We start from the raw sequence: 22,545 nt of genomic DNA, 5'->3' as shown, positions 1-22,545 counted from the left end.
TGAGCAGCATGTGTCTCAATGTGTCTGCTTGAGTATTTTTTGGGGGGGTAAAGACGAGGAGGAACCAGGACGACTGAACAAAACCCATTTCCAATATGTAGTTCCATATTGTAGAAGACTGTGCTCGAGTTTGTCGATGTCCATGGACAAGTTTGAATCCACGAGACGGAGCACATTTAAATCCCAACATTCATGGCTTTCACGGGCACCAAAGTTGGGATCATTTACCAGTGTGTTGACAGTATAAACCACATCAGCTTACGCAGATGTTTAGTCAAGGATTAATATAAAAAACAGCCCAGAGGTAGAGACGGATCCATCAGCGAAAGCTAAAAAACAAACAAACACACAGACACAGACACAGACTGAGAGTGTTAGCATACTTTCTCAAATCCCTGGGCAATGTCAACCAACCCCTGTTTTTTTTCCCCCCAGGGCCTCCCTCCCCCAAAGTTTAAATTCAGCAGTGATGAATGTGAGACAGAGCAAGTGAGGTCTATGTATATGTAACAGAGTATACTACACACAACAGCTGCCCCGGCATTAATTGAAACATGGGCACATTTCACACTGGAGGGCAGCCATGTGATCCACGGTGTCTTTATCTCTGAGGGTTTTCTTTCTGTGGAGATATCAACATAAAACTTAAAGAACTGAAATGTAAGCCTTTAATAAATAATATAAGCAAGTTTACTTATAATGAAAAAAAAAAAGAAGAAGCTAAAAATGTCCTGAACTTATTGCAACAGTCCCCCTCTTCTTTTTTTTCTGACAGATTATTTCAACACAACAACTGCACTTGGTCAGCGTAACTTGTGAGTGCCTGTCATCAGCTATGTACCCACAGGTCTAGACTCATTTATGGACTATTCAACAGCACTAGTATTGTCAGTGCTTATTTTTGCACTCTCTCAACTCGCGTGTCTTGACGGCTCATCTGATCACCGTAAGAAAACAAAAGAAAACAAATCTCATAAATTGGACTAAGATGCACAGAATCACATTTTTTGTAGAGTCTGTGCTGTTTGAGTAAACTTTGACGTGCAGGAAATGTGTTGTGATGTAAAGCGTACGGTTGCTATGGAGACATACATGACGTATAACTGTGTGGGAACATGAGTATTTCATATTGTTTTGAATTACTTTCACCAGTCAGTGTTACTGTATGTGTTGCTTTGATTCCCCCTAGAGGCTAAGTCCTGCAAACACAGGATCAGTGGTGTAACATGAGAGGGTCTCTTTATTCTGCGGGTTAATGGCCCGACAGTTTCACACTCTCGTGAAACCTGGTGATGACAGACGCGTGTGACCTTTTAAAGTCGTCCATCAGTGTGTCACCGATGCTTCTTTCAAACAAACCTGCAACAAAACGACCTCTGCGTTGTTAAAATATACGATACACACACAAAAAATGAACTTTTAAAGCCACATGGAAATAAAAACAACTTTATTGTGGCACAAACTGGCCAGGTATCGAGGACATGTGCGTGTGTGTAAGATAACAGTAAGATAACAGTCCCAGAAACAGTTGATTAGGGTTTTAATTTTGAGCTGTAGCTTCCCCCAACTTCCTCTAAATTCCTTTTTTTTATTTATTTATTTATTTGGCAAGATAGATTACACGAGTCATTGCTGGCACAAACGGGGTCCAAAGACCTCGGAACTGCTCACTCAACATACTGTGTAGTCGTTTAGGAAAATAATAGAGCTGTACCACATATGGTTGGTCCACTAATGTGATGAATGAGTTATTCCGTGACACAGTTCATGCAGCTCTCATTGCTACGGTAACAGCCATAACAGACAGTTTTTGGGTTCAGGCCAGGCTTTAATGCTTTAGTAAACTGGCCCTGATAGTCATGCATCATATGCTTGTTTGCTGTGGAATGAAAGTAGTGTCTCTATAGAATGAAATGTACCCTGAAAAGAAGAGACTACTGCTGCTGCTGCTGCTGAACCTTCAGTCCACAGAGTGCAGCAGGCCACCACAGATTATTTGACTGAACTAAACGTAGCATCAGATTAGCTCCATATTAGTGACTCCCTTCATCTTTGCTTGACTCAACCTTCCCAATTATTGCTCACGCTGGTTCAAGTCTTCACACAAGGTGGGGCAGCCTCGTGGCGGGTGAGACAGGCCGGCGGGTTCAGCCGGGAGAGAGACAGCTGACTCTGCGATGGACCAATAGAAGATTTCCTGGCAACGGAGCTGCAACAGTGACATTAGACAGACATAATCAGACAATAAACGACAAAGGCCAGTGTAACATGTGCAAACCCTTTTAAAACATGCAGCTTTTTTTTCCCCTTAAGTGGGTTAGATCATCATTAAAGCCAGGTCCACAACTGTGTTTATACCCTTCATCCGCCCTGCTGTCGTCAGGCTGCTCTCCGTCCAGAGAGGCCTCGCTGTGGTCGGCGTTGCTGTTCTCACTCTCGCTCTCTGAGTCACTGAGCGCCGTGGGCTCCACGACAATAGAGGGGAGTCGTTCCCTCCTGTAGAGGAAATCGTCAGGGTAGGAGTCTGAGTCGTCGCTCATGGCGGCTTCTGGGAAGATCTAGAGCAGGCAGATTTGGGGATTAGGCAAACTGGACACTCTGAATTGACCATAGGTGTGAGAGTTGTCTCTATGTGGCCCTGTGATGGACTGCCGACCTGTCCAGGGTGTACCCCGCCTTTCGACCCTATGCCAGCTGGCCTGCCAAGTGATGGATCTCCACCATTGTCTGTTGCACTTTCAAAAATCATTTGCTTTGTATCATGTAACCAGTGGAGTATTTAAAGAAAAGGCTTCGTAGAAAAGCTTCAGCTACTTTATGGAAAAGAGTCAGTGACGAGTGAAGTTGAAAGATTTTATTGAAGACAGATCAGATCCAAGGAGAACCGAGACAATGCCTGACATCTGTACAGTATACATATAGTTAGTGCGCCGTGAGATAATGTATCCGGTCTGGATGCCTGACGCCTTGGTATCTAGGGAGGGAACCTCGAAAGGCGCCCAGTTTGTGTCTTATCCTAAGTTATGGCCGCTAATGTTGAAGTTATATGGGAGTAATTAAACTCAAAAGTTGGCTGAAGATTAGAATTTTCTCTCACAAAAAAAAGGTTTTAAATACGACACTACTTATACTTCACGTTCCACTCTCAGACATGCAGACGAGCATTTAAATGAACATCATATTTTACTAGAGAGTCCCACTGAGATTGTGTAACGTGCGTCTGAAATGAAGTGAAACTTTCTGTTCCCTTGTCAGAAAAATGTGAATGAGAACAGGCCAATGGAACAAATGACGGTGTATGTGTTGCAGTGACAGGATGGATTTGTTACATTATATTACTTATTATACTTATATCACCATCTTTAACATAACAAATGCTATGTTAACATACAGTCCAGCTGTAGACTGTGTAAGATTCTGATTTGGTTTTCATGATAACCTCTTTGTTATGACACCAGAAGCATGTTTTCCTTGTGTGTGTGAGTGTGAGATAGGTTGCAGGTGTGCGTGTCTGATTGAATGTCACATGTCCAGGTGGATCCTGGGAGCTGATTGGTCCTGCACAGGAGGTTCCAGTATAAGAGACCTGATCATCACAGCAGTAGAGTTCCCTTGAACCACTCACATTGTATGCTGCCATCATTGTAAATTAAATTAAACCTTCAAAACTGTTTGTTTAATGTGCCGCTGGTGGTTTATTGGGAGTTGGGAAAAGGGAGTCTCCACGTTCTTGCTGTGATCATGTTTTCCCCTAGGCCTGGTCGTAACTCTCTTCCTTGTTTAGTTTTCAAAACTGAGCAATATGAGAAAGAATGAATTTGAGTAGACTGTATAATAGTATGAGTGTGTATAATAATACTGTTGAGTTAAGACGTCAGTCGTACCTGGAAGGCTCTGCTGTCTCTCCTCTGACCTGAACCCTCCTCCATCTCTGCTTGACTGAGAATGGCGGTCACACTGCGAACAAGACATCAATGATTTTTTATTAATCCTATAACCTATAACCAAATGTACATTAAAAAGAAGTGGAATTTTGAGTTTTTTTGTGTAAAACTGTGTGTCTAAAAATGTGGTTCAGCCACAGTTAGCATCACTGCTCCTTAAACACTGTTGTGTTAAAAAAAAAACCCTCTTTATTGCACTTCATCTGCAGTTTAACCACTTAATCGTGAGCAGCTGCACCTACTCCTTTGGGTTTGTGGAGATGTCTTTGTCTTCTCTGGGTGCAAAAAAAGAATGCACAGAAAAGCTCTTTAATTAGAATTTAGTGGAGAAGAAGAGCGGCCTCCTGCTGTGAGGCTGCAGGTACAGCTGTTAGAGAGAAATAGAGAAAGGCAGAGAGTACAGTACGTCGTCACAGTGCAACCAAAATGGTGAAAATGTCATGTTGGCATTTGTAACCTGTGCAAACACTGAAGCTTTGGTCCCAACTAATGTCTGTGTGTGTGATGCTGAATTTCACAGGATCTTTAAACCACTTGGAGGTCTTTTTTATGTCATTTAAATGTGGCAAGATAAGTCACACATTTTCCTGTGAGGTCACAAAGTCACAGGAGATACTTGTTTATTGTTTATACGCACTTTAAACATTTCAATGTTGATGTGAATCTACGTAAAAATGACTTCTGCTGATCCGTACAATTAAAACCTGAGCTGGAAATGCTCAAAAATGCTTTTGAGGCACTGACAACCAAGAAACAAAGGAGTCTTGGACACTCTTGCTTCATGTTCATCCCTTTTCTTGGCTTTCAGGCCTTCTACCTGGGATCTTACTGACAGCAGCTTGAAAACATGTGTACGGATGTGAAACTCTGATATCAGTCAAGAATAAAACCGTCGTCCACAGTAAGTTAAAACAGTCAGTGCAACTAACTGTGAGGAGGACGTTGGCAGAGTGAGAGTTTCTTCTGTGTAAATCTGCAGTTAAGCACTTAATGACATCAAAGGCTTGAAGAACAAGTGACTCATCATGTGGGGGGAAGGAATGATGAGGAAAAAGCGTGGAAACAAACCAATTACCACATTATCAGGTATATTTTAAAGGTATTGTCCACACGACTTACTGACCTGTAAGTGAGGACCTCATTTATTTATTTATTTCAAACATATAATGCATACAAAAGACAAACAAAATGACCATATTTCATGTTCGCCACACAGCGAATACATGATCTATATTAGATTATTAACATACGACACCTGTAGTTTACATAAACACATTTATTTTTCACCCATCCATATTCCTGTACCTTAAAATAGCGTCCTTATATTTCCCTTTAAACTGGATTATTATGTTTCAGCTTTGTTTGTGTTTCTTACTGTATGTACTGTACTCACATTGTAGCAAAACTAAAACCTATAAATACATATAAGTAACTTCACATATTCATACTTTGTTTAATTTATTTAAACAATATTTCACTCCACATCGCACATTTCTATAACAAGAGCACAATCAGTACACTTTATCAAGTGTATACTGTATATATGACATGCATCATGTTGCTCATACAGTATATTTGGAGTTTTAAGTGATGTAGCTTACCTGTGTGAGGCAGTGCAGCTCATCTTTACAGATAATTCAAGATAAAAACAAGGGAGTATTCCAAATGTCTTCTTTTGCAAGAGGAAGTATACCTTCAAAGTTGGCCTCTGTGTGCTGTCACTCACTCTTCTTTCCCTCTTCCTGACACTCGCAGGCTCACCTGCCCTCCTCCATCCTCCTCTTCCTCCTCCTCTGTCATTTCCCCCAGTGACGCACGATGCTGCACATTCCTGCAAACCTGCTTTACGAGGCTTAGTATCAGCTCCAATTAAGAGCACGGCCTTGATGGGACATGTGAGTGTGCAGCAACACGGGGCTCACTCACCTTGCGGCTTAGCACACACAGCAGTGACATGCAGGACTTTATTTTGCACCAGAGGCTTTTCATCCAAACACTCCGAGTCATCATTTTTGATATTGCTGATGTCATGGTGAAAAGTGTCTGATTGTGAGCCCGGTTCGGCACTAACCGTGAATGAAAGCAGTCAGGATATGAACTGACACTCTATTTAAATGTATATTTGGAGTTCTATTGTTACTGCTGCAGCCAGCAGGGGGTGCTCATACATGCACGCGTGGGCTCTTTGGTCTGTAACTGGACTTCTCATCAGCTGTTGTGTGAAACATGAATCAGCAGAAATAGGAGTGTATTCATTCTGTTTATTAAAGTTCATAATGGATGTCATATCATGTACCATAACTTCTAATTTCTAAGATATCTTTTATGATAACAATAATAATAATAACCACACTGAAATATTGGATCTGAATGTAGTTTGGTGGGTTCAGGATTTCCTCAGTGTCTAAAGTTACTATCTGTGCCGAAGCATCCTTAAAAACATATTTAAGATAAGATAAGATAATCAATTTGCAGTGTTACAGCAGCATACAATCACAACAATGTAGAAAATAACTAAAATAAGGAAATAAAGACTATTCAATGCTATTAAATATGTGCAAGGCAACAAATGAAACAGTAGCATAGTATGTACAAGTAAACGGTGCACTCAGGGAAGACAGTGAGGCTGTTTAGGTGTGATTTTGGTGCTGGTGTGGTCTACTGACAGCGCTGGTTGTACAGTTCGACTGTGGCATGGAGGAAAGACAATTGCGATATCTTTTCTTGCAGAAGCTGTGACAGTTCTGTGGGAGTAAGACGCATGCAAAAGTCAAGCTCTGTCACCAGCTTTGTCATGGCTGTGTGTTCGATACAGAAACAACCCAATGATATTTTTAAAGTGATATGTGAATGTGTTGATGTGTCGTCACCATGGACCCCCCTCATGTACTGGAAAATATTTGTTATATGGAGCTGATGTCACTAAGAGCGTTTTTCAAACGACTTACTATCTTACAACTTAAAAACTAACTTTGGGGATATTAGACATTGAAAATGGGACTTACATGACTCACATGTGACTGGTAACTTCAAAAATTCAGAAAATCTTAAAAATCACATGCTGCAATAAAATCCGTCGCCTTCACACTGTGAGAGAGTGAGTTTGATCCAGACAATGCAGTTATAGACAGTTATAAACTGGAGAGATTACACATTTAAGGCGGTGCTGTGTGGCAGCTGTGGTGTATTTATAAAGAGAGGAGAGGAGCGAGGCAGCGTACTTGGAAAGTCACAGGAGAAAGAGGGACGGGGGGGTGATAAAAGGGGGAGCGCGGACACAAAGAGCTCCACATGAAGGATGGACTAAAAAAGAATGGAGAAACACAGAGTGGAAGAAGAGACACAATCTCTGCTGCATCACTGACAAAGAAACGAGTGAGGAGTGAGGGGAGCATGGCATGGGGACGACGGAGAGGAGTGACAGAGGGGTGAGACAGAGGGGAGACAAAAGAAAATCCTTTAGATGATTGACACGATTTGCTCTTCAAAATATGACAGTGTGATTCAGGTCAGTGGTTCCTGTTTGCTTTGTCACTGTGGGAAGAAAAAAAAAAGGGAAGAAGGGCAAATACAAGAGAGGCTGATAAAAAAAGAATTATTGGTTCAATGGAAAGGAAAAGAGGAAATTGATTTAGTGCATGTTCACACTTCTCACTTAGGTTCCATTGTTTTAATAGAAAGTTTTGTTGTTGTTACTTTGAATAGAGGGGGTGAGACAGACACACACAGAGAGAGGGAGAGAGACTTAACTGCCAAAAAAGGTCTTGAGCCAGAGTTGGAGAAAGTGCAGGCTTGACAGATGCTTCACAGCCATGGAGAGTCACAGGCAGAGCAAGCGCAGAGACACAGACAGACAGGCAGACAGACATGCAGACAGGCAGACAGAGGAGGGAAGTGATTTATAAAGACAAAAAAAAGGGAGGGGAGAAAGAGGGACATTAAGGTGACATTATAGGCGAGGAAACACGGGGATGTTTGCACAGATAACACACGCTCCTGTGCAGTAAACACAGTTTACAGAGGGAGAAAAGGGCAGGTCAGAAGGGACAGGAGGGTGGGTGGGGTCAGGTGATGATCCAAACAGTGACTCTATGTGTCTGTGAATGTGTGTGTGAGTGTGAGGGTGGGCTGTTACTGTAAACTGTGACACTCAAGAGGAAACCAAGCTGGGAAAAAAAAAAAACAGGACCCAGCTTGTGTCACTGTAAATTCAGCAACATCAGATGAACGCCAGGGTTTCACTGCAGTCCTAAACCGACACATATACCTCACCCACTGGGCGTCATGTCAACCGGCCCCGGCTTTGGCGCACCTGGCCTGGCTCAGAGTCCCCAGTCGACAGGACCTGTCGGCCTCCAGACCCTGCTGGACCTGCTGGTGGGGGTCTACCAGGAGTTCTGCTCGTCACCCTTTGCGAGGGAAAAATATGTCTCTGGTTTCCTGCAATGGGGTGAGTGCTTTCCCTCTTACTGCTGTCCGTGTGTTCATTTATGTTTTTATTATTTTTACTACATCTTTTCAGACTCTGATATTGATCAGAATGACAGTCCATGCTGCTCTGCGGCGTCATTGTTCGCCCTGTGGTCGAGAATGTGCAGACAAACACACACACACACACACACACAACACTTGATACAGCTTCATTCCTTGGAGGAAAAACCCCCACAAATATTAGTCATTCATTAACTCATTACAAACATAGCAACCATAGCAACGGCTTTGTTTAGCTGGTCAGGAACAGTGGCTGCGTTCACTAAAAACATCTCAGTCTCAGTTTTAGTTTGAGATGAATCGAATCCACGTGAGACAATTCACAAAAATAAAGACTGGATTCAAATGTTAAACACATTTTAGTGAGGACACTGTCAGCCTTACTGTTGGTGCTGAGTCTGGATGACGTGAGGTGATGAAGAACTAAACATCTTGATGGATTTAGGAGTCCACATGAAGTTTAAACCAAAGCTCATACTGTTATTTTAAGATATAACTCTTATTTGTATACACATCTACCCACCACTGCAGGGTGGCTTTTTAACAGCCTCGCCTTTGGAGTCTTTTTGGTTGACTCAGTAGATCATAATTTACATCCAGATCCAAACATTACTGTTGATGCCTTCTATGATCAGAGAGGGCGTTGAGCAGGAACAGCATCATTCGTCTGTGCAGATGCCTTTGGCTCCCGGCTGGAGAATATGTAAATATAAAGGAAACTCGATCAGTGATAGCTCTGTGAATATTAAGCTTTTTAAAACCAGATGATTTAACTCACAGAGGCTCGAGATGAAGTTGAAATCCTCAACAATCATTACGGTGTTCTATGATGTCCAATACCATGTATTTAATCTTTTAGTATTGTTTATTATCAGCAAACGTATGTATCAGACTGACTATGGTTGTGTGTAACAGATTCATCCTCAGGTTTGGTGTCTATTAAAGGCAACCCTAAGTTAGACGTGTACAATGATGCTGGGAGACATGTGCATTTAAATGAATCCAAACCACAAACTAGACAGATCAAGGTCGACATGTTCAGGGACACGTGCTATGAAAGTATTCCGTGTCACAGCTCTGGAATGAGCCTGACTGCTCTGAGTGAAGGAACTGATGCTTGTGTTGGAGATGAGCTGAGGTGAACTGAGCTGAAAAACCCACACACACCTGCCTCAGCGACCTCGGGGGTTGTGACCCAGAGGCGGTGCAGCACTCGAGAGCAACCGGAGACCATTACAAGGTCATTAAAGTCAACGACTCGCAGCAGATTTTCTGCCATCACTGATGAGTCACCATGACCGTGTTCAACTGGTGTCACATCACTCAAATCCCCCTGAGACAGACAGATGGTGGACACATGTGGATAATAATACACACTCACACAATCAATGCTTACATTTGTTGTAGTTATTTATGTGGGTATCTCTCTCCTCCCTCTTTCTTGTATTGACTGAATATATCAAGCATGAGGCCGTATTATATTGTCAAGTAGCGGAAGAGATATTTGGGTGTGTTTGACGACCTCTATCATTCCAATTGTAACCACATCATGTGACCAGGAATGAGAGGATCCAGTGTCAGAGCATTCTGTGATGAAGCACATCGCTCCTCCTTTAACAAAGAGATAGAATATCAATGTAAATGTGGCATCGGGGGAAGAACTATTAGAACAGTTAGAAGTACAATCTTTTGTATTGTTTAGTTCATTATTTTGAAAATAATTGACTCATGTGCTGACTTAGTAAAGCTGAAGTGAAACCACCTGTCAGAGCTGAGGCAGATTGTATACTCGGAGAAGCATTTGAACATCTTCTGAGAGCAAGAACTTCCACGTACACGGCACTTCCTCCAAGTGCCATCAGTCAAAAATCCCTCAAGCTCCAATATAGGCAGAATTGCCAGAAAAGTAGTTGATAGTTGAGTTTCACCTGCAGGTTGTTAAAGTGTGGGGATTTTGAGCTCTGATACAGATACTGACAATCATATTTCTCATCTTTACCCTCGCTAATTCACGAAGGTAGACCTCACTACTCTACGACCTCAAATGTTTTTGTGAAGGGCTAAACAGAAGAGAATTGTAGATGAGCTCTGTAACCAAATTCTTCCAGCTCTGTTCTCCGTGTACCTTATTCCTAAAACTTGACTCTGGTGACTCCTTACAAGGCCTTTCAGAGTAACAACTTGATGTCTTGATGGGTATAAAGCCAGAGTCAACATTTACAGGCACTTGCCATGTCTCCGTCACTGTTTTCTTCAAAAATATATAAAAAAAGAAAAAGAAAACGTGTAGCAGCAAAGTTCCAACAGAATTGACAAGTTGAGTGTGTGTATATGAAAGTAAATAGAATTCATGTACTTAGTAATAATGACAGCATTGCAGTACAGTTGGCAAAATGGAAACTTATAATATCTAATATCAGTGACACATTGTAGATTTTTGTTATTCTCTAAAAACCCTGGAGCGGAGTGATTTCCGTTCATGTTGACAGGAAGCTGGCAGAGAGCTGGGCAGAGCACTCAGCGGTGGTAGAATTGAATAAACACACGCAGGCACAAGCTCTAGTGGATTCGCAAAGCTTTCGTGCCCCCCCCGCACTTTATACACGCTCTACTTTTGTTGTGCTGTACATTCTGCTTTTGTTCACATCATTCGTACACACGGCTCAACTGTTAAAATAATCTATTCTGACGGACACACACTTCCTCTGCAAAGAAGTGTTCACATTATAATCTCAGTTCCCTATGCCAAAAACAACTTAACTTCTTCAATCTAATACATTATGTGTGATTCAGTGACAGTGTCGATTGGGGGGGGGGAAATCGCACTCAATTACATTTAAATCATGACAGAAGTCGAGGCCGCGAGTGCTAATTAAAGCCAAACACGCACACACACACGGATTCTCGTGCAACCGTGTGTTTTTATAGTTCCGGAGTTACTTTTGGGAGGATACATGTGCAGGAAGCGCAGAGAACAGGATGGAAAGCAATGTCCATGTCCTCTGCAGAGAGAGAAACTGTGCCAAATGCTGACATTATCAAGGTGCTGGACACCAATGCTGGCGCGCGTGTTCATATAACGGGGTCCTGTTCAAAGTTGTTTGGTCATAATTTATGACAAATAAATAACAAAATTGCTGATTTATATGAAAATCATCATCATAAAATTACAAGGCAGTGATGCAGTGCAGGTCATATGAACCTGGGATAGAGTCTTCTCATTTGGCTCCTGTTGTTCGAGGAAGCTGTAACTGTGGGGGGGGGGGGGGGGTCAGTGTGCTCCAGGGGCTGTGTGAAGTGTGTGTTCCCAACGTTTACACTGTTTCTGCCTCGCCTGCATTCCTCTCCGTGTCTTAGGTGGAGAGGAATGAAAATGAAAATAATGGACTGGAAAACTTGCCTCAATTCATAAATGGCCACTGCTATTTTTAGCCACACGGAGTGACTCCAATTCAGAGACCTTCCCTTTATGGCACAAAAGAATAAAATAAACTTGCGTTTAATCTGGAAGTGCACGGCAAGCAGCAAAGTATGTGCATGTTTCAGAGATTAAAGGAGACCCCTTTCATTTGAGCACAGCTGGAAAAGACAGTGAGACGTCAGGAGAACATTTAATCAGAGCGTTCAAAAAACGTGCAGTCTTCTATCTCACAATCTTAGATTCAAAACTCATCATTGAACACAATTGTGAGGCTGTTTGTAAAACCAACAGCTCTCTGCTTAGTTTTTATCTTTTTTTTGTCTGTTCGCTTGATTCAGAGGAGAAGTGGTAAACGTCAGCTGATTAATGAGCCTCATCTCAACACCGCAACCAGTCAGAGCGGTTGGAAAACATTGTTTACTCTCTAAACAGAGATTTGAGCTACCCCCCTCAAAGGTTTACACTGACAAGCTGTAACCAAAAAGCTGCTGAACAAGTATACTACACATTTACTATACATCTATTGTTTAATTATGTATTTATTTTGTTTATTTTATTTATTTGTTTTAGTATTGGTGGTTTCTGTCATTTATTAGATATTTTAAGCCTTGGTTAGTGGAGCCTGGAGTATTATTTTGCATTTTATTCCATGTATTACAGATGCCACCGTCTTGAAACTGCAAATAAAGTGACTTCACTTGACTTGAGGGGGGGGAATCTACTTCACTCGACCATAATCTCATCATTTTCTGTCCTCCATCATAGCTGAGCCCCTGGTGAGGCAGGTGAAGAGGACTCGCATCAAACGAGAAGACTTTCACATACTGAAGGTGATTGGCCGAGGCACATTCAGCGAGGTGAGCATGTTGTCATGGTAACAGCCAGATTTGGGGAGCAAATGTCCGTAAAATTAACTACTTGCATAAAGAAGAAGAAGCTGTAAAATTCTCAAAAACTGAAATGATGCACAATCAACATTAACAGTACGAGTACGTATCTCACACACATCTGTCTTCTTAACAAGCTGTGGATTAAAGACAACGTCCACATTATTGTTGCAAACATGGGTTTTAAGGCACTTTTACTGATGTTTTGGCCCAAATATTCGACTGCTTCCAAAAAAATTGGCCCTTGACCACATTTACTTGCTGATCTCTGCTTTATGGGATTATACTGTATAATAAACAACACTGCACTATCAAACTGTTGCAGATGATTCCCTGTCCCTTGACCTTTACCGTGCGTCCGCCGCTCATGCGTCCGCATGCTTCTGTTGCAGGTTGCTGTGGCAAGGATGCGACGCACACAAGAGGTGTACGCCCTGAAGATTATGAATAAGTGGGACATGCTGAGGCGAGGAGAGGTACACACAAACAAAATCTGCACTCACACTCACAGGATAAAGAATGTATGCTGGATTGAGATGGAGGAGAAAGAGGAAGGAAAGTATAACAGGGGGCCGCTCTTTGATTTAAGACGGACGGCTTCCTAGTTGTGGCTTTTATGCGGTTGTTTCTGTCTCGTGCAGACGGCGTGTTACCAGGAGGAGAGGGAGGTTTTACTGAAGGGTGACAGACGCTGGATCACAGAACTGCACTATGCATTTCAGGACGACAACTTTCTGGTACATACACAGACTAAATGTGTCACATAATGCAATAAATATTCATGCCCTGCTCATTTATTTCATATACTGTGTTTAACCTGCTCAGTACCTGGTGATGGATTACTATGTTGGGGGCGACCTGCTGACCCTGCTCAGTAAATTTGGAGACAGAATTCCAGAGGAAATGGCTCAGTTCTACCTGGCTGAGATGGTCATGGCTATTGACTCTATCCACAAACTGGGTTATGTCCACAGGTAGACTATTCTCCCTCTCACTCCAATATCACTTTCATTTACAAATTAGGTTCAGATGCATGCAAGCTCATATAAAAGGCTACATCTAAAGCTGCAACAACATTATACACTTTACATACTGTACCTTTAAAAGGACAAAGTTTGGACCAAAAGACTAGTTAGGATAGTTTAAAATAGTAAGGACATGTAACATACCAGTAGACCACAATTTGAGACCATATGAGACATTGAGTGGACATTCCGGCGTCTTTTTATGGAGAATGAAACCGTAATCATTCTTTGAGTTGTTGTTTCTAACTGATGAACTAACTATTCCTGACACAGAGACATCAAACCTGACAACATCCTGCTGACAGCTGACGGACACATCAGACTGGGGGACTTTGGTTCTTGTCTCAGGCTCCTGGATGATGGCATGGTCAGTTTTGGTGTTTTTGAAAGCGATACTCACTACCAAACACACAGCAAATCATGGATCAAGACCAGCTATAGTAAACAAAATAATAGTCCTGTGCTATTTTGATAATCCATTAGCCTGTTGCTTTCATTGCAGGTCCACTCATCTCTAGCAGTTGGGACCCCAGACTACTTGTCTCCAGAGATTTTAAGAGCAGTTGATGGAGGTGGAGGTTATGGTCCTGAATGTGACTGGTGGGCTTTGGGTATCTGTGCCTATGAAATGCTGCTGGGGACAACACCTTTCTATGCAGAGTCCATCTCTCTAACATATGCTAAGATCATCAACTTCCAGGTAGACAAACAAATCCATCCATCCATCCATGGACACTCAGAAATAACAGTGTATACACCAGGCAGTCCTGTGCATTACATGGTTTTTCTCACAGGAGTATTTTGAGTTCCCTCCTTCTGGCCCTGAGATTTCTGACGAGGCTCGTTCCTTCATCACTGGACTCATCTGTGAGAGGGAAATCCGTCTGGGGAGGAAAGACTTCAGTGACTTCAGGAGCCTCCCGTTCTTCTCTGGACTGGACTGGGGTTCCCTGCATAAGCTCTCTGCCCCCTACCGACCCGATGTGTCCAATCCGACTGACACGTCCAACTTTGACATTCTGGATGACTGTCTAAGTGAAGCGGTTTGTTTTAGAGAATACTGTTACTCTCCATGTCATGCACTGATGCTGGTGCAAATGTTGCATCTGAATGACCCTCATGTGGAGGATGAAGAAGTAGTCAATGAATGAATAACTCACTGTAAAATTATCCAATCTCTTCATACCCATACCATGTCCATAACGAACCTACTCCCAGGCAGCGTGTCCTTGTGGGGCCCGATAGAGGTTATATTCGGGCTGACAATATGGGTCCCAAGCAGGTTTGTCCTTGGCTCCCATTGTGGCCCCACTCCTGTTTGCATGGGCTTCCTTTGTTGGGCCCGAGTCACTGAAACCACATGGGACCTGCATAATTTGCCCACCTCGCATTTTTGTACCCAGGTAGTCTGGAATGGTTACTCAAACACAGGTCCATGAAAACCACGGACAAACACACTCGGGACCCATAATGTCTGCCCAACCTAAGTATTGATAGTGATGTAATATTAGCTCAGTAGCTGCACTGTCAGCTTGTTAATCTCTCAACACACACACACATCAGGTCTGACTCAGGGATCAGAACAGCACGTCCTGTGTGTCCATGTCCAATTTTGTCAATATGGAAGAGCTGTATCCCATAATAGAAGGAAGACACTCCTCTTAAGGCTCAATGAATCCATTTTCATCTAAATGCAACACTGCTCCACCACCAAGTGACTGAATTAGCATGTCATACAAAACACTGATACTTTGGGCGAGCAAGAGACTTAGAACTTAGATAAGAACTTAAGCTTCATGCAAACAACAGAAAAGGCCAAAGATCAGAGTCATTACTTACCTTTGCTGTTTTGTCACCATTACTTTTACTATTTCCATGGGCGGTGCTTGTCCATCACCACATTAACCACACAATTCTAAGACAATAACGGCCACTTGTGGTTATTCTGTTCTGCAGGAAACACTCTCTGATGTAATGGACAGAGCACCAATAGGAATACACTTGGCCTTTGTTGGGTATTCTTACACTGCCACCAGGTGAATATATAGCTTATTACCGTTCATATTCACCTCTAACTTGCCTTCATATGCATTTTGACTGTGTGCTGTTTGATTGAACTCTCTTCTATAGTCAGACGGGCGCCATAGACCGCAGTCATGACATCATGATGCAGATTGACCGCACAAGGCTCAGGGAGCACGAGAATCTGTACACCGCGGAGAAACTGGTGAGACAACGGGCACAAATGGAAAGCTTCCATCTACCTCCTAATTATGTACCCATCGACTTTCATGTCGACTCTAATCCAACCTACCTGTGGTTTGAATTCAGAGCCAGCTGTTGCATCTCACAGATACTCTGCCGCACTCCCTGCCTGCGCTGCTGGAGCTGCCACTCTCTCTGGAACAAGGCTGCGCTGCATCCACCCAAACCACCACTGAGGAGGAGGAGTTGGAGGAGACTGAGCAGTTATCAGTACTTGATGAAGACTTGCAGAGGTAACATATTACACAAATGTTACATTTAAAGCACTCATATTAGTGTCAGTTGAATTCTTGTGACCGAGAGCCAACTTTGTATCTGCAAACCATGGATAGGTGTGTACTCAAATTTGGCTTACAACACAAATTGTATTATTTATTAACATCTCCACATAGACATATAAATGCAATAGTGTTTCCCCCACTTATAGAAATTCTGGCTGAAATGAATCTGATGACAACCATTTCCTTGTGAGTAAAGTTTAGGTGCAAAGCGAGTGGTTAGGTTTAGGAACAAAGGGCAACTGGATAAGATCATTATTTTGCCTCATAGCATCAACATCCTCTTCCTAAAAGAATATGCTGTGTTACAAGATAAAAACAAACATTATAATTCAGCAATCTCCAACAAATCTTGTCTCAGTAAACCAATCACATATCTCAAATACTTGATAAAAACATTCTGTCATGGTTCATTCAGCACCTTTTGACTCCACCCCACTCTACCTGCCAAGACACACCTCCTCATTAAGCCAACACAACACACCTGTGATGACAGCTGCTCCTCATCTCCTGCGATCAGCCCTCCCTATATACTCCAGCTCCTCACTCACTAGCCCGATTGTACTGAAAGGGGTTGTTGGACAGCTGCTGAATGCACTGTGACACATTCAGACTTGTTTATGTACAAAATGTTATTTTCAGTGAGGATACTTTTACTACCTTTTCCCATCCGTCTATTTAGAGAGTCGACAAATTCTGCACAAGCATTCCTCTCAGGTATCGGGAACAGAAAATCTTGAATCTTGAACATTTTAAAACTTCTTTGAGAATCTATATTTATCCATACTCAGAACATGACTAAACCTGACTTATAAATGTTAATTTCCGTGAAGCCTCTTAAGGCTGCCAAGACCTCTGAATGCGGGTGACTAATCTGGATTCTGCCCATTCAAAAAAAAGGTTAAAGTCATTTTTAGAATTCTGTAAAAGGCAAAATAAGGACATTCAACATCCGACATCACAACCTTGAGTAGCAATAGCAGTGGTGTATTTAAACCTCCAGAGTTGTGATGGTGCACCATAATAGTAACCATAATAGTAACCTCACACTCATGTTGTGGTCACATGACAGAGGGGTGGCGCATATCTATCTTTACGGCATGTGCTTAGTGAAGTCATTTAGGCTTTAAGGATCTTGTAGGCTTTATGTCAGCCTCATACAGACCACTAATCACTCTGTCACTACCCTGTAATGTGTGTATCTAACATATCTAACATAAAACTCACAAACTCTGTCACGACTTTATTCACCAGCAAGTTACAAGAAGCTGAGAGGAGACGCTGTGAGCTCGAGAAGGAGATGGAGCGACTGAAGGGCGAGATGCAGGACTGGAGAGCCTCTAGAGAAACAGGCAAGGGAACGGTGTCTGTGCTTCCTCTTCCACACACCGTCATCATCTTCATCATCAGTATCATTAAAGTTCCCTCTAACGTTTACTTCAGCATACCATTGCATCATAGGTACCAATAGAATCACGACATGTATGAGGACAGTGGTGAAGTGAGTGACGCATGGGTTCAAGGTGAGGGTGGGATTACATCCAGGGATCAACTCTGAGCCCCGTCTTGTTTGCACCGGTGACGACAGGTTGACGGATGAGGGCAGGCAGGAGTCTGCGATGTTTGCGGATGCAGGGGACAGGTGGAAGATAGAGGTGTAGGTATGCACTGGAGAGAAGAGGAATGAAGGTTAGTCGGAGCAAGGCGGAATACCTGTGCGTGTGAATGACAGTGAGACGGGTAGTACGGGTGAAGATGCAAGGAGGTAGAGAAAGTGGATGAGTTTAAATACCTGGCAGAGCTGAAGAGGACTGGAAATGAGCTCATTTAAGGGACAGCTCATGTTGAAGGGTATGGAAATAAAGTAGAGTTGAGATGGTTTGGTCACATGTGGAGGAGGGATAGTGATTGTATTGGACAAAGGGTGTAGAAGATGGAGCTGCACGGCAGGAGGAAAAGAGGAAGACATCAGAGAAGGTTCATGGATGTTGTGAAGGAAGACATGAGGACAGGTGGTGTAACAGAAGAAGACACAAGGGATAGGGGGGGCAAGATGGAGGCAAATGATCTGCTGTGGTGACCCCTCCTAAAGGGAGATACTGAAAGAAGAAGCAAATAAGAATAACGAGTAATTATCGTTGCAAATGAGATGAATAGCAATGAAATCCACAGAACATTAAGGACAAGGGCCTAACAAACATGGTGACCTCCATGAAAGTGTGCCAATTCCAGTGTAACATAAAGACCATAAAGATCCTAATTCAGGTTTTAATATCCATTTTGGATCTTTTAGTGTATCTGTTTGTAAAAAACAAACTCTACTCATAGGCTGTTTCTTATTTCAGTAACATGATCTAATCACAGCCATAAAACCTAAGCACTACTTTACAGTCCCGAGTTTCCTAAGAGCAACATAAATGTGAGGTGGAGTGAGTTCCAGACAATCTGAATAAACACAGCGCTGCACAGGCTCTGCAGCATCTGCTTATACTGGAGGCCTCGGTCAGGACATGGTGGTAAATACCCACTCTAAGAATAGCCTGGGTATGCAGGGACCTGAATGCCCTTCTCCATAAATCAATAGTTAGTCATACGCTTTTTAGAAACACAGGAGTGGAGGTCTTCCACAGAAGACGAAGATCTCCTGTGGTTGCAGCAGCATGTGGATAATATGCATGAAGTGCACACTTTCTCCGCGTGTTATGATACAAACACAACAGTCACATGCTTTGCTTGACTTCACTTCACTCACCTCCTGTCACAGTCGCGCTGTCCCCCTCCCTCATCACCACACATACACGATGTTTTCGCTCCTGTTTCTTTGTCTCTCGGGCCAGCAGGGTTTATGCGTCTCAAGGTTGAACTGCCTGCAACAGCACTCAAATGTTCCTCTCTCTCCTCTTTCAATCACAGAGCTGAGTATCTACCCAGCATCCCTTGCTGTGCCTGCCCACTGTGTGGATGCACCAGGGGATGTAAGCCTCTCTTTAATCCACTTCCATATTTTTTCACTGCCTGACGTTGGGGAAAAAACAAAAACACACTTCTTTACTCTGCACGAAACCTGTGCGACTGTCAGATTCATTCGCAGAAAGTTCTTCAGAAGTCAGGCAGAAAGTATATCTATGACATGTGATGTGTCCACTTGGCTCTTTGTTGTACAGCCTCTGTTGTCTGTTCACTGCTCTGACTTGCATGTGTTACAGACGAGGAGGAGGAGGAGGACAGCGCCCCCAACTTGCCATTACCCGCTGGTGCTCTCTCTCCACCGTCACCTGCTCCTGTTCCACAGGGTACAGACAAAAGCCACAACTCTCATAATCTCACATACATATATATGTTTGTAGGTGATTTATTCTTCACAGGAGCTCTAGACTAATCTGATCGACTGACACTCACATGTGTAGATATCTCAAGGGCAATAGTTTGATTATTTCTGATGTAAAAGACAAAGCAAAGTCAATGAAATGACCACAATTAACCTGGTTTAGATAGCATGACCTGTTTATAGTCTTTTGGGAATGTCATTGTGTGCAATTCCTGTTACAAACAACAGCAAACCTAACAATTTGTTTCATAAATAGACCTATTGTGGCACAGATCTGTGCACCCATGATCAATTCCTGTGGGAATCATACAAAACTCCTTATACGGACATCCGGGGATGTGTGTTTATAGGTCACATATTCAGGCTTTTTTTTCCCATCTTCTTATGTGTTGTTGAGGCAAAGTTATGATTCATTTTATATCGCATTTTTAGTAGTGGTATAAAGTAGTAGTAATTGTGCAGATGTCACAAAATTAGACCGTTTCTCTTTGCTTTTTGTTCATTAAAAACGAGCCAAGTATTTCCAAATTTCACAAATCCAGGCTGGTTTTAATCAATATGAATACTTTTGGCTCAGGTGTCTTTGTATGGTTGGTAAAAATGAAACAAATAAGGATATAAGACACTCTGTAGTGCACATTCTTATAGCCTCTGTATAAACTGTTTGTTTTAATGGAAAAGTAATGAGGAAAATGCTCTGTGTTCTAAGGGTTAAATAAAAAAAAGTTTGTTCCACACAAATCATTTGACAGATCATGAATCTAATACAAAGACTTCCGCTCTCACCGTTCTCATATGGCACGGTTTGCTCATCCCTTCAGGTTCACCTACCGCAGACGATGAGTGAGTCGTACCTGCTGGTGTGTGCAGAGCTGGGGGAGGTGGAGGTCTGGGAGAGGCATTGTTACACTGAGCTCTCCTGAGTGCACACACACTGACTTGGACCGCGGGACCATGCTCAACGACGTTCACTCACTCTCAGCTTCCCAAGTAAGAGAGAGGAAGAAGCAAAGAATGAAATGCTTTCGTTTTAAATGAACGTTGGTGAGGCAATCCTGCTGGGAGCTAGTGAGGAAGACATGATGAGGACATCTCTCTGACCAACCTTGCCTGCTCACCAGAATGAAAATCATGACGACTAAGATGCACTAAGAGTTCAGAGACCACTGAGGAAAAAGAGACTCATCTAATCTCAGACGCTGATATCTAAGTGTACAAGCCTGAGAAAGACGTACATGAAGTTTGAAACACAACTCATCAGTGACTCTATGAGATACTGAAGGCACAAACACGATAAACACGATTTTTGTAGCAAACGGAGAGTAAGAAACTATTTGTCCTGCACAGATTTATTTTAAAATCAGTTTTGTTTGTGTCGTGCCAAATCACTCTTTCCACTTGCGTTACCAGGCACTTTACATAGTAAGGTTGAGACCTTACAATATTATGGAACAATGACTGAAGAGATGACGGGGCTTTTAATGTGTGTGTGTGTGTGTGTGTGTGTGTGTGTGTGTGTCCAGTACAAATCAAAACACTCACACACCATGAGCAGATGTTCTAGACTTTATAGCGGTGCCTATACCATAGTTCTATGGTTTTTCATGTGTCTCATGTATCTGCACTTTGGTTTGGTTTGTCCTTTTTCAGTATTTCAAAGGTTCTGAGTTGCTCTTACAGTGTGATGTGCTGCATGACGTTGGACACTCCGAGTGATATGATGTCAAACGTAAAGCACAGATGTAACTCGGGCAGATCTTTCATATTTTTGAATGCTCGACAAATATCCCAATGACCCCCTTGTACTGTATATTCCCCAAGAATAATTTAGCAAGCAAATAAAATATCAAAATAACTATAATGGATTTATCTGGAAACAAACCCGAACCCAAGACCACGCGAACAACACCAAGACTCTCAGTGACAGACAAGACCGCTATAGGCGCCGTCTTGGTCTTGTAAATGTGGTCTTGACTGCAACGATACATTGACAGTATCAATAAATAATAAAGTCATTTCCAGGTGTAACTGTAGAATGTAAACTCGAGATACACAGCAGAGGAGAGTGGAGTCAGCAGTTATTTATTGGTCAAACTCTCAAATACACTGCACTGTGCTGCATCTTGTCTCTGCTGCATCTCATTCAGGAAAATGTATGATTTGTTAGTCTGATTCTTTACTTTTTTTTTTTTACTGTATAAGCTTAACAATATTTAAGGGAAATACACAAAAAAATGTACTTTAAAAGTGCTTCGACACACGGGTCACAGTGTGTTTAAGCGTGACGTTGACTTGCACATTTAATACACACAAGCACAGATGGAGGAGAAAAGTACGGTTGACATGGTGTAACCCGAATATGAATTGTGAAATCATAGACAAATAAATGGTTTTTAAATTTGCTGTTTGATGTGTTTTATTGTGCTTTATTTAAAATCTACGGAATAGTCCAAATCGTTCAAAATACTCTGCAGAGTTTCTGTTTTTACTGAGAGTTTAAAAAAAAACGATGCATCCCGTGGAAGTTCATTTTTTGCATTAACCTCCATTTTGTTGGAACCAAGCTCATGTATTGTAATAATCATTTAGAGTTTGTAATCTTTGAACAGGAAAGGCGTTAACTGGCTTTTCTGCCACCTACAGCAACATTACTGGACAATTGAACATTTGTGTATACAACTATATACATATATATATATATATATATATATCTACATATACATTGCACCAACTTTGGCTAAAGTGCTCATATTGAGATGGTAATAAAATGTTCTGTTGATACCTCGATGAACATGAACCAAAACATTTCTGCAGACATTTTCCTCCTGTCAACACAAGTTTACAGGCTGAATGTTTGCTTTTTTTCAGAATGAAAATACTTCAAGAACACATTCAGAGCACTTATT

General features: G+C 42.2%; 2 protein-coding genes across 4 annotated transcripts; one reads left to right on the top strand and one right to left on the bottom strand.

Moving 5' to 3' along the window:
- Positions 1-1,430: 1,430 nt before the first annotated feature.
- si:ch1073-303d10.1 (protein LBH-like) lies at positions 1,431-5,717 on the bottom strand. 2 transcript variants are annotated; one of them, XM_058627888.1, is made up of 4 exons: positions 5,638-5,717; positions 3,885-3,957; positions 2,359-2,558; positions 1,431-2,209 (listed from the first exon to the last, which is right to left on the bottom strand). In XM_058627888.1, the coding sequence occupies exons 2-4, from the start codon at positions 3,927-3,929 to the stop codon at positions 2,092-2,094; spliced, it is 363 nt and encodes a 120-aa protein (XP_058483871.1). In that variant the 5' UTR covers positions 3,930-3,957; positions 5,638-5,717; the 3' UTR covers positions 1,431-2,091. The 2 variants fall into 2 exon arrangements, with proteins under 2 accessions (XP_058483871.1, XP_058483870.1); XM_058627887.1 differs by having other exon boundaries at positions 5,546-5,705.
- Positions 5,718-7,187: 1,470 nt separating this feature from the next.
- LOC131458941 (myotonin-protein kinase) lies at positions 7,188-22,042 on the top strand. Of its 2 annotated transcripts, XM_058628317.1 has the most exons (15): positions 7,188-8,394; positions 12,622-12,713; positions 13,136-13,219; positions 13,385-13,480; positions 13,569-13,717; positions 14,042-14,135; positions 14,271-14,468; positions 14,563-14,811; positions 15,725-15,804; positions 15,899-15,995; positions 16,100-16,266; positions 17,566-17,663; positions 19,225-19,286; positions 19,518-19,604; positions 20,461-22,042. In XM_058628317.1, exons 1-15 carry the CDS (start codon positions 8,229-8,231, stop codon positions 20,560-20,562), a joined length of 1,821 nt encoding a protein of 606 aa, XP_058484300.1. In that variant the 5' UTR covers positions 7,188-8,228; the 3' UTR covers positions 20,563-22,042. The 2 variants fall into 2 exon arrangements, with proteins under 2 accessions (XP_058484300.1, XP_058484299.1); XM_058628316.1 differs by having other exon boundaries at positions 19,225-19,604.
- The last annotated feature ends 503 nt before the right edge of the window (positions 22,043-22,545 follow it).

Source organism: Solea solea, chromosome 4, assembly GCF_958295425.1.
Source record: "Solea solea chromosome 4, fSolSol10.1, whole genome shotgun sequence".
NCBI lineage: Eukaryota > Metazoa > Chordata > Actinopteri > Pleuronectiformes > Soleidae > Solea > Solea solea.
This window is presented reverse-complemented; position numbering and strand designations above follow the sequence as displayed.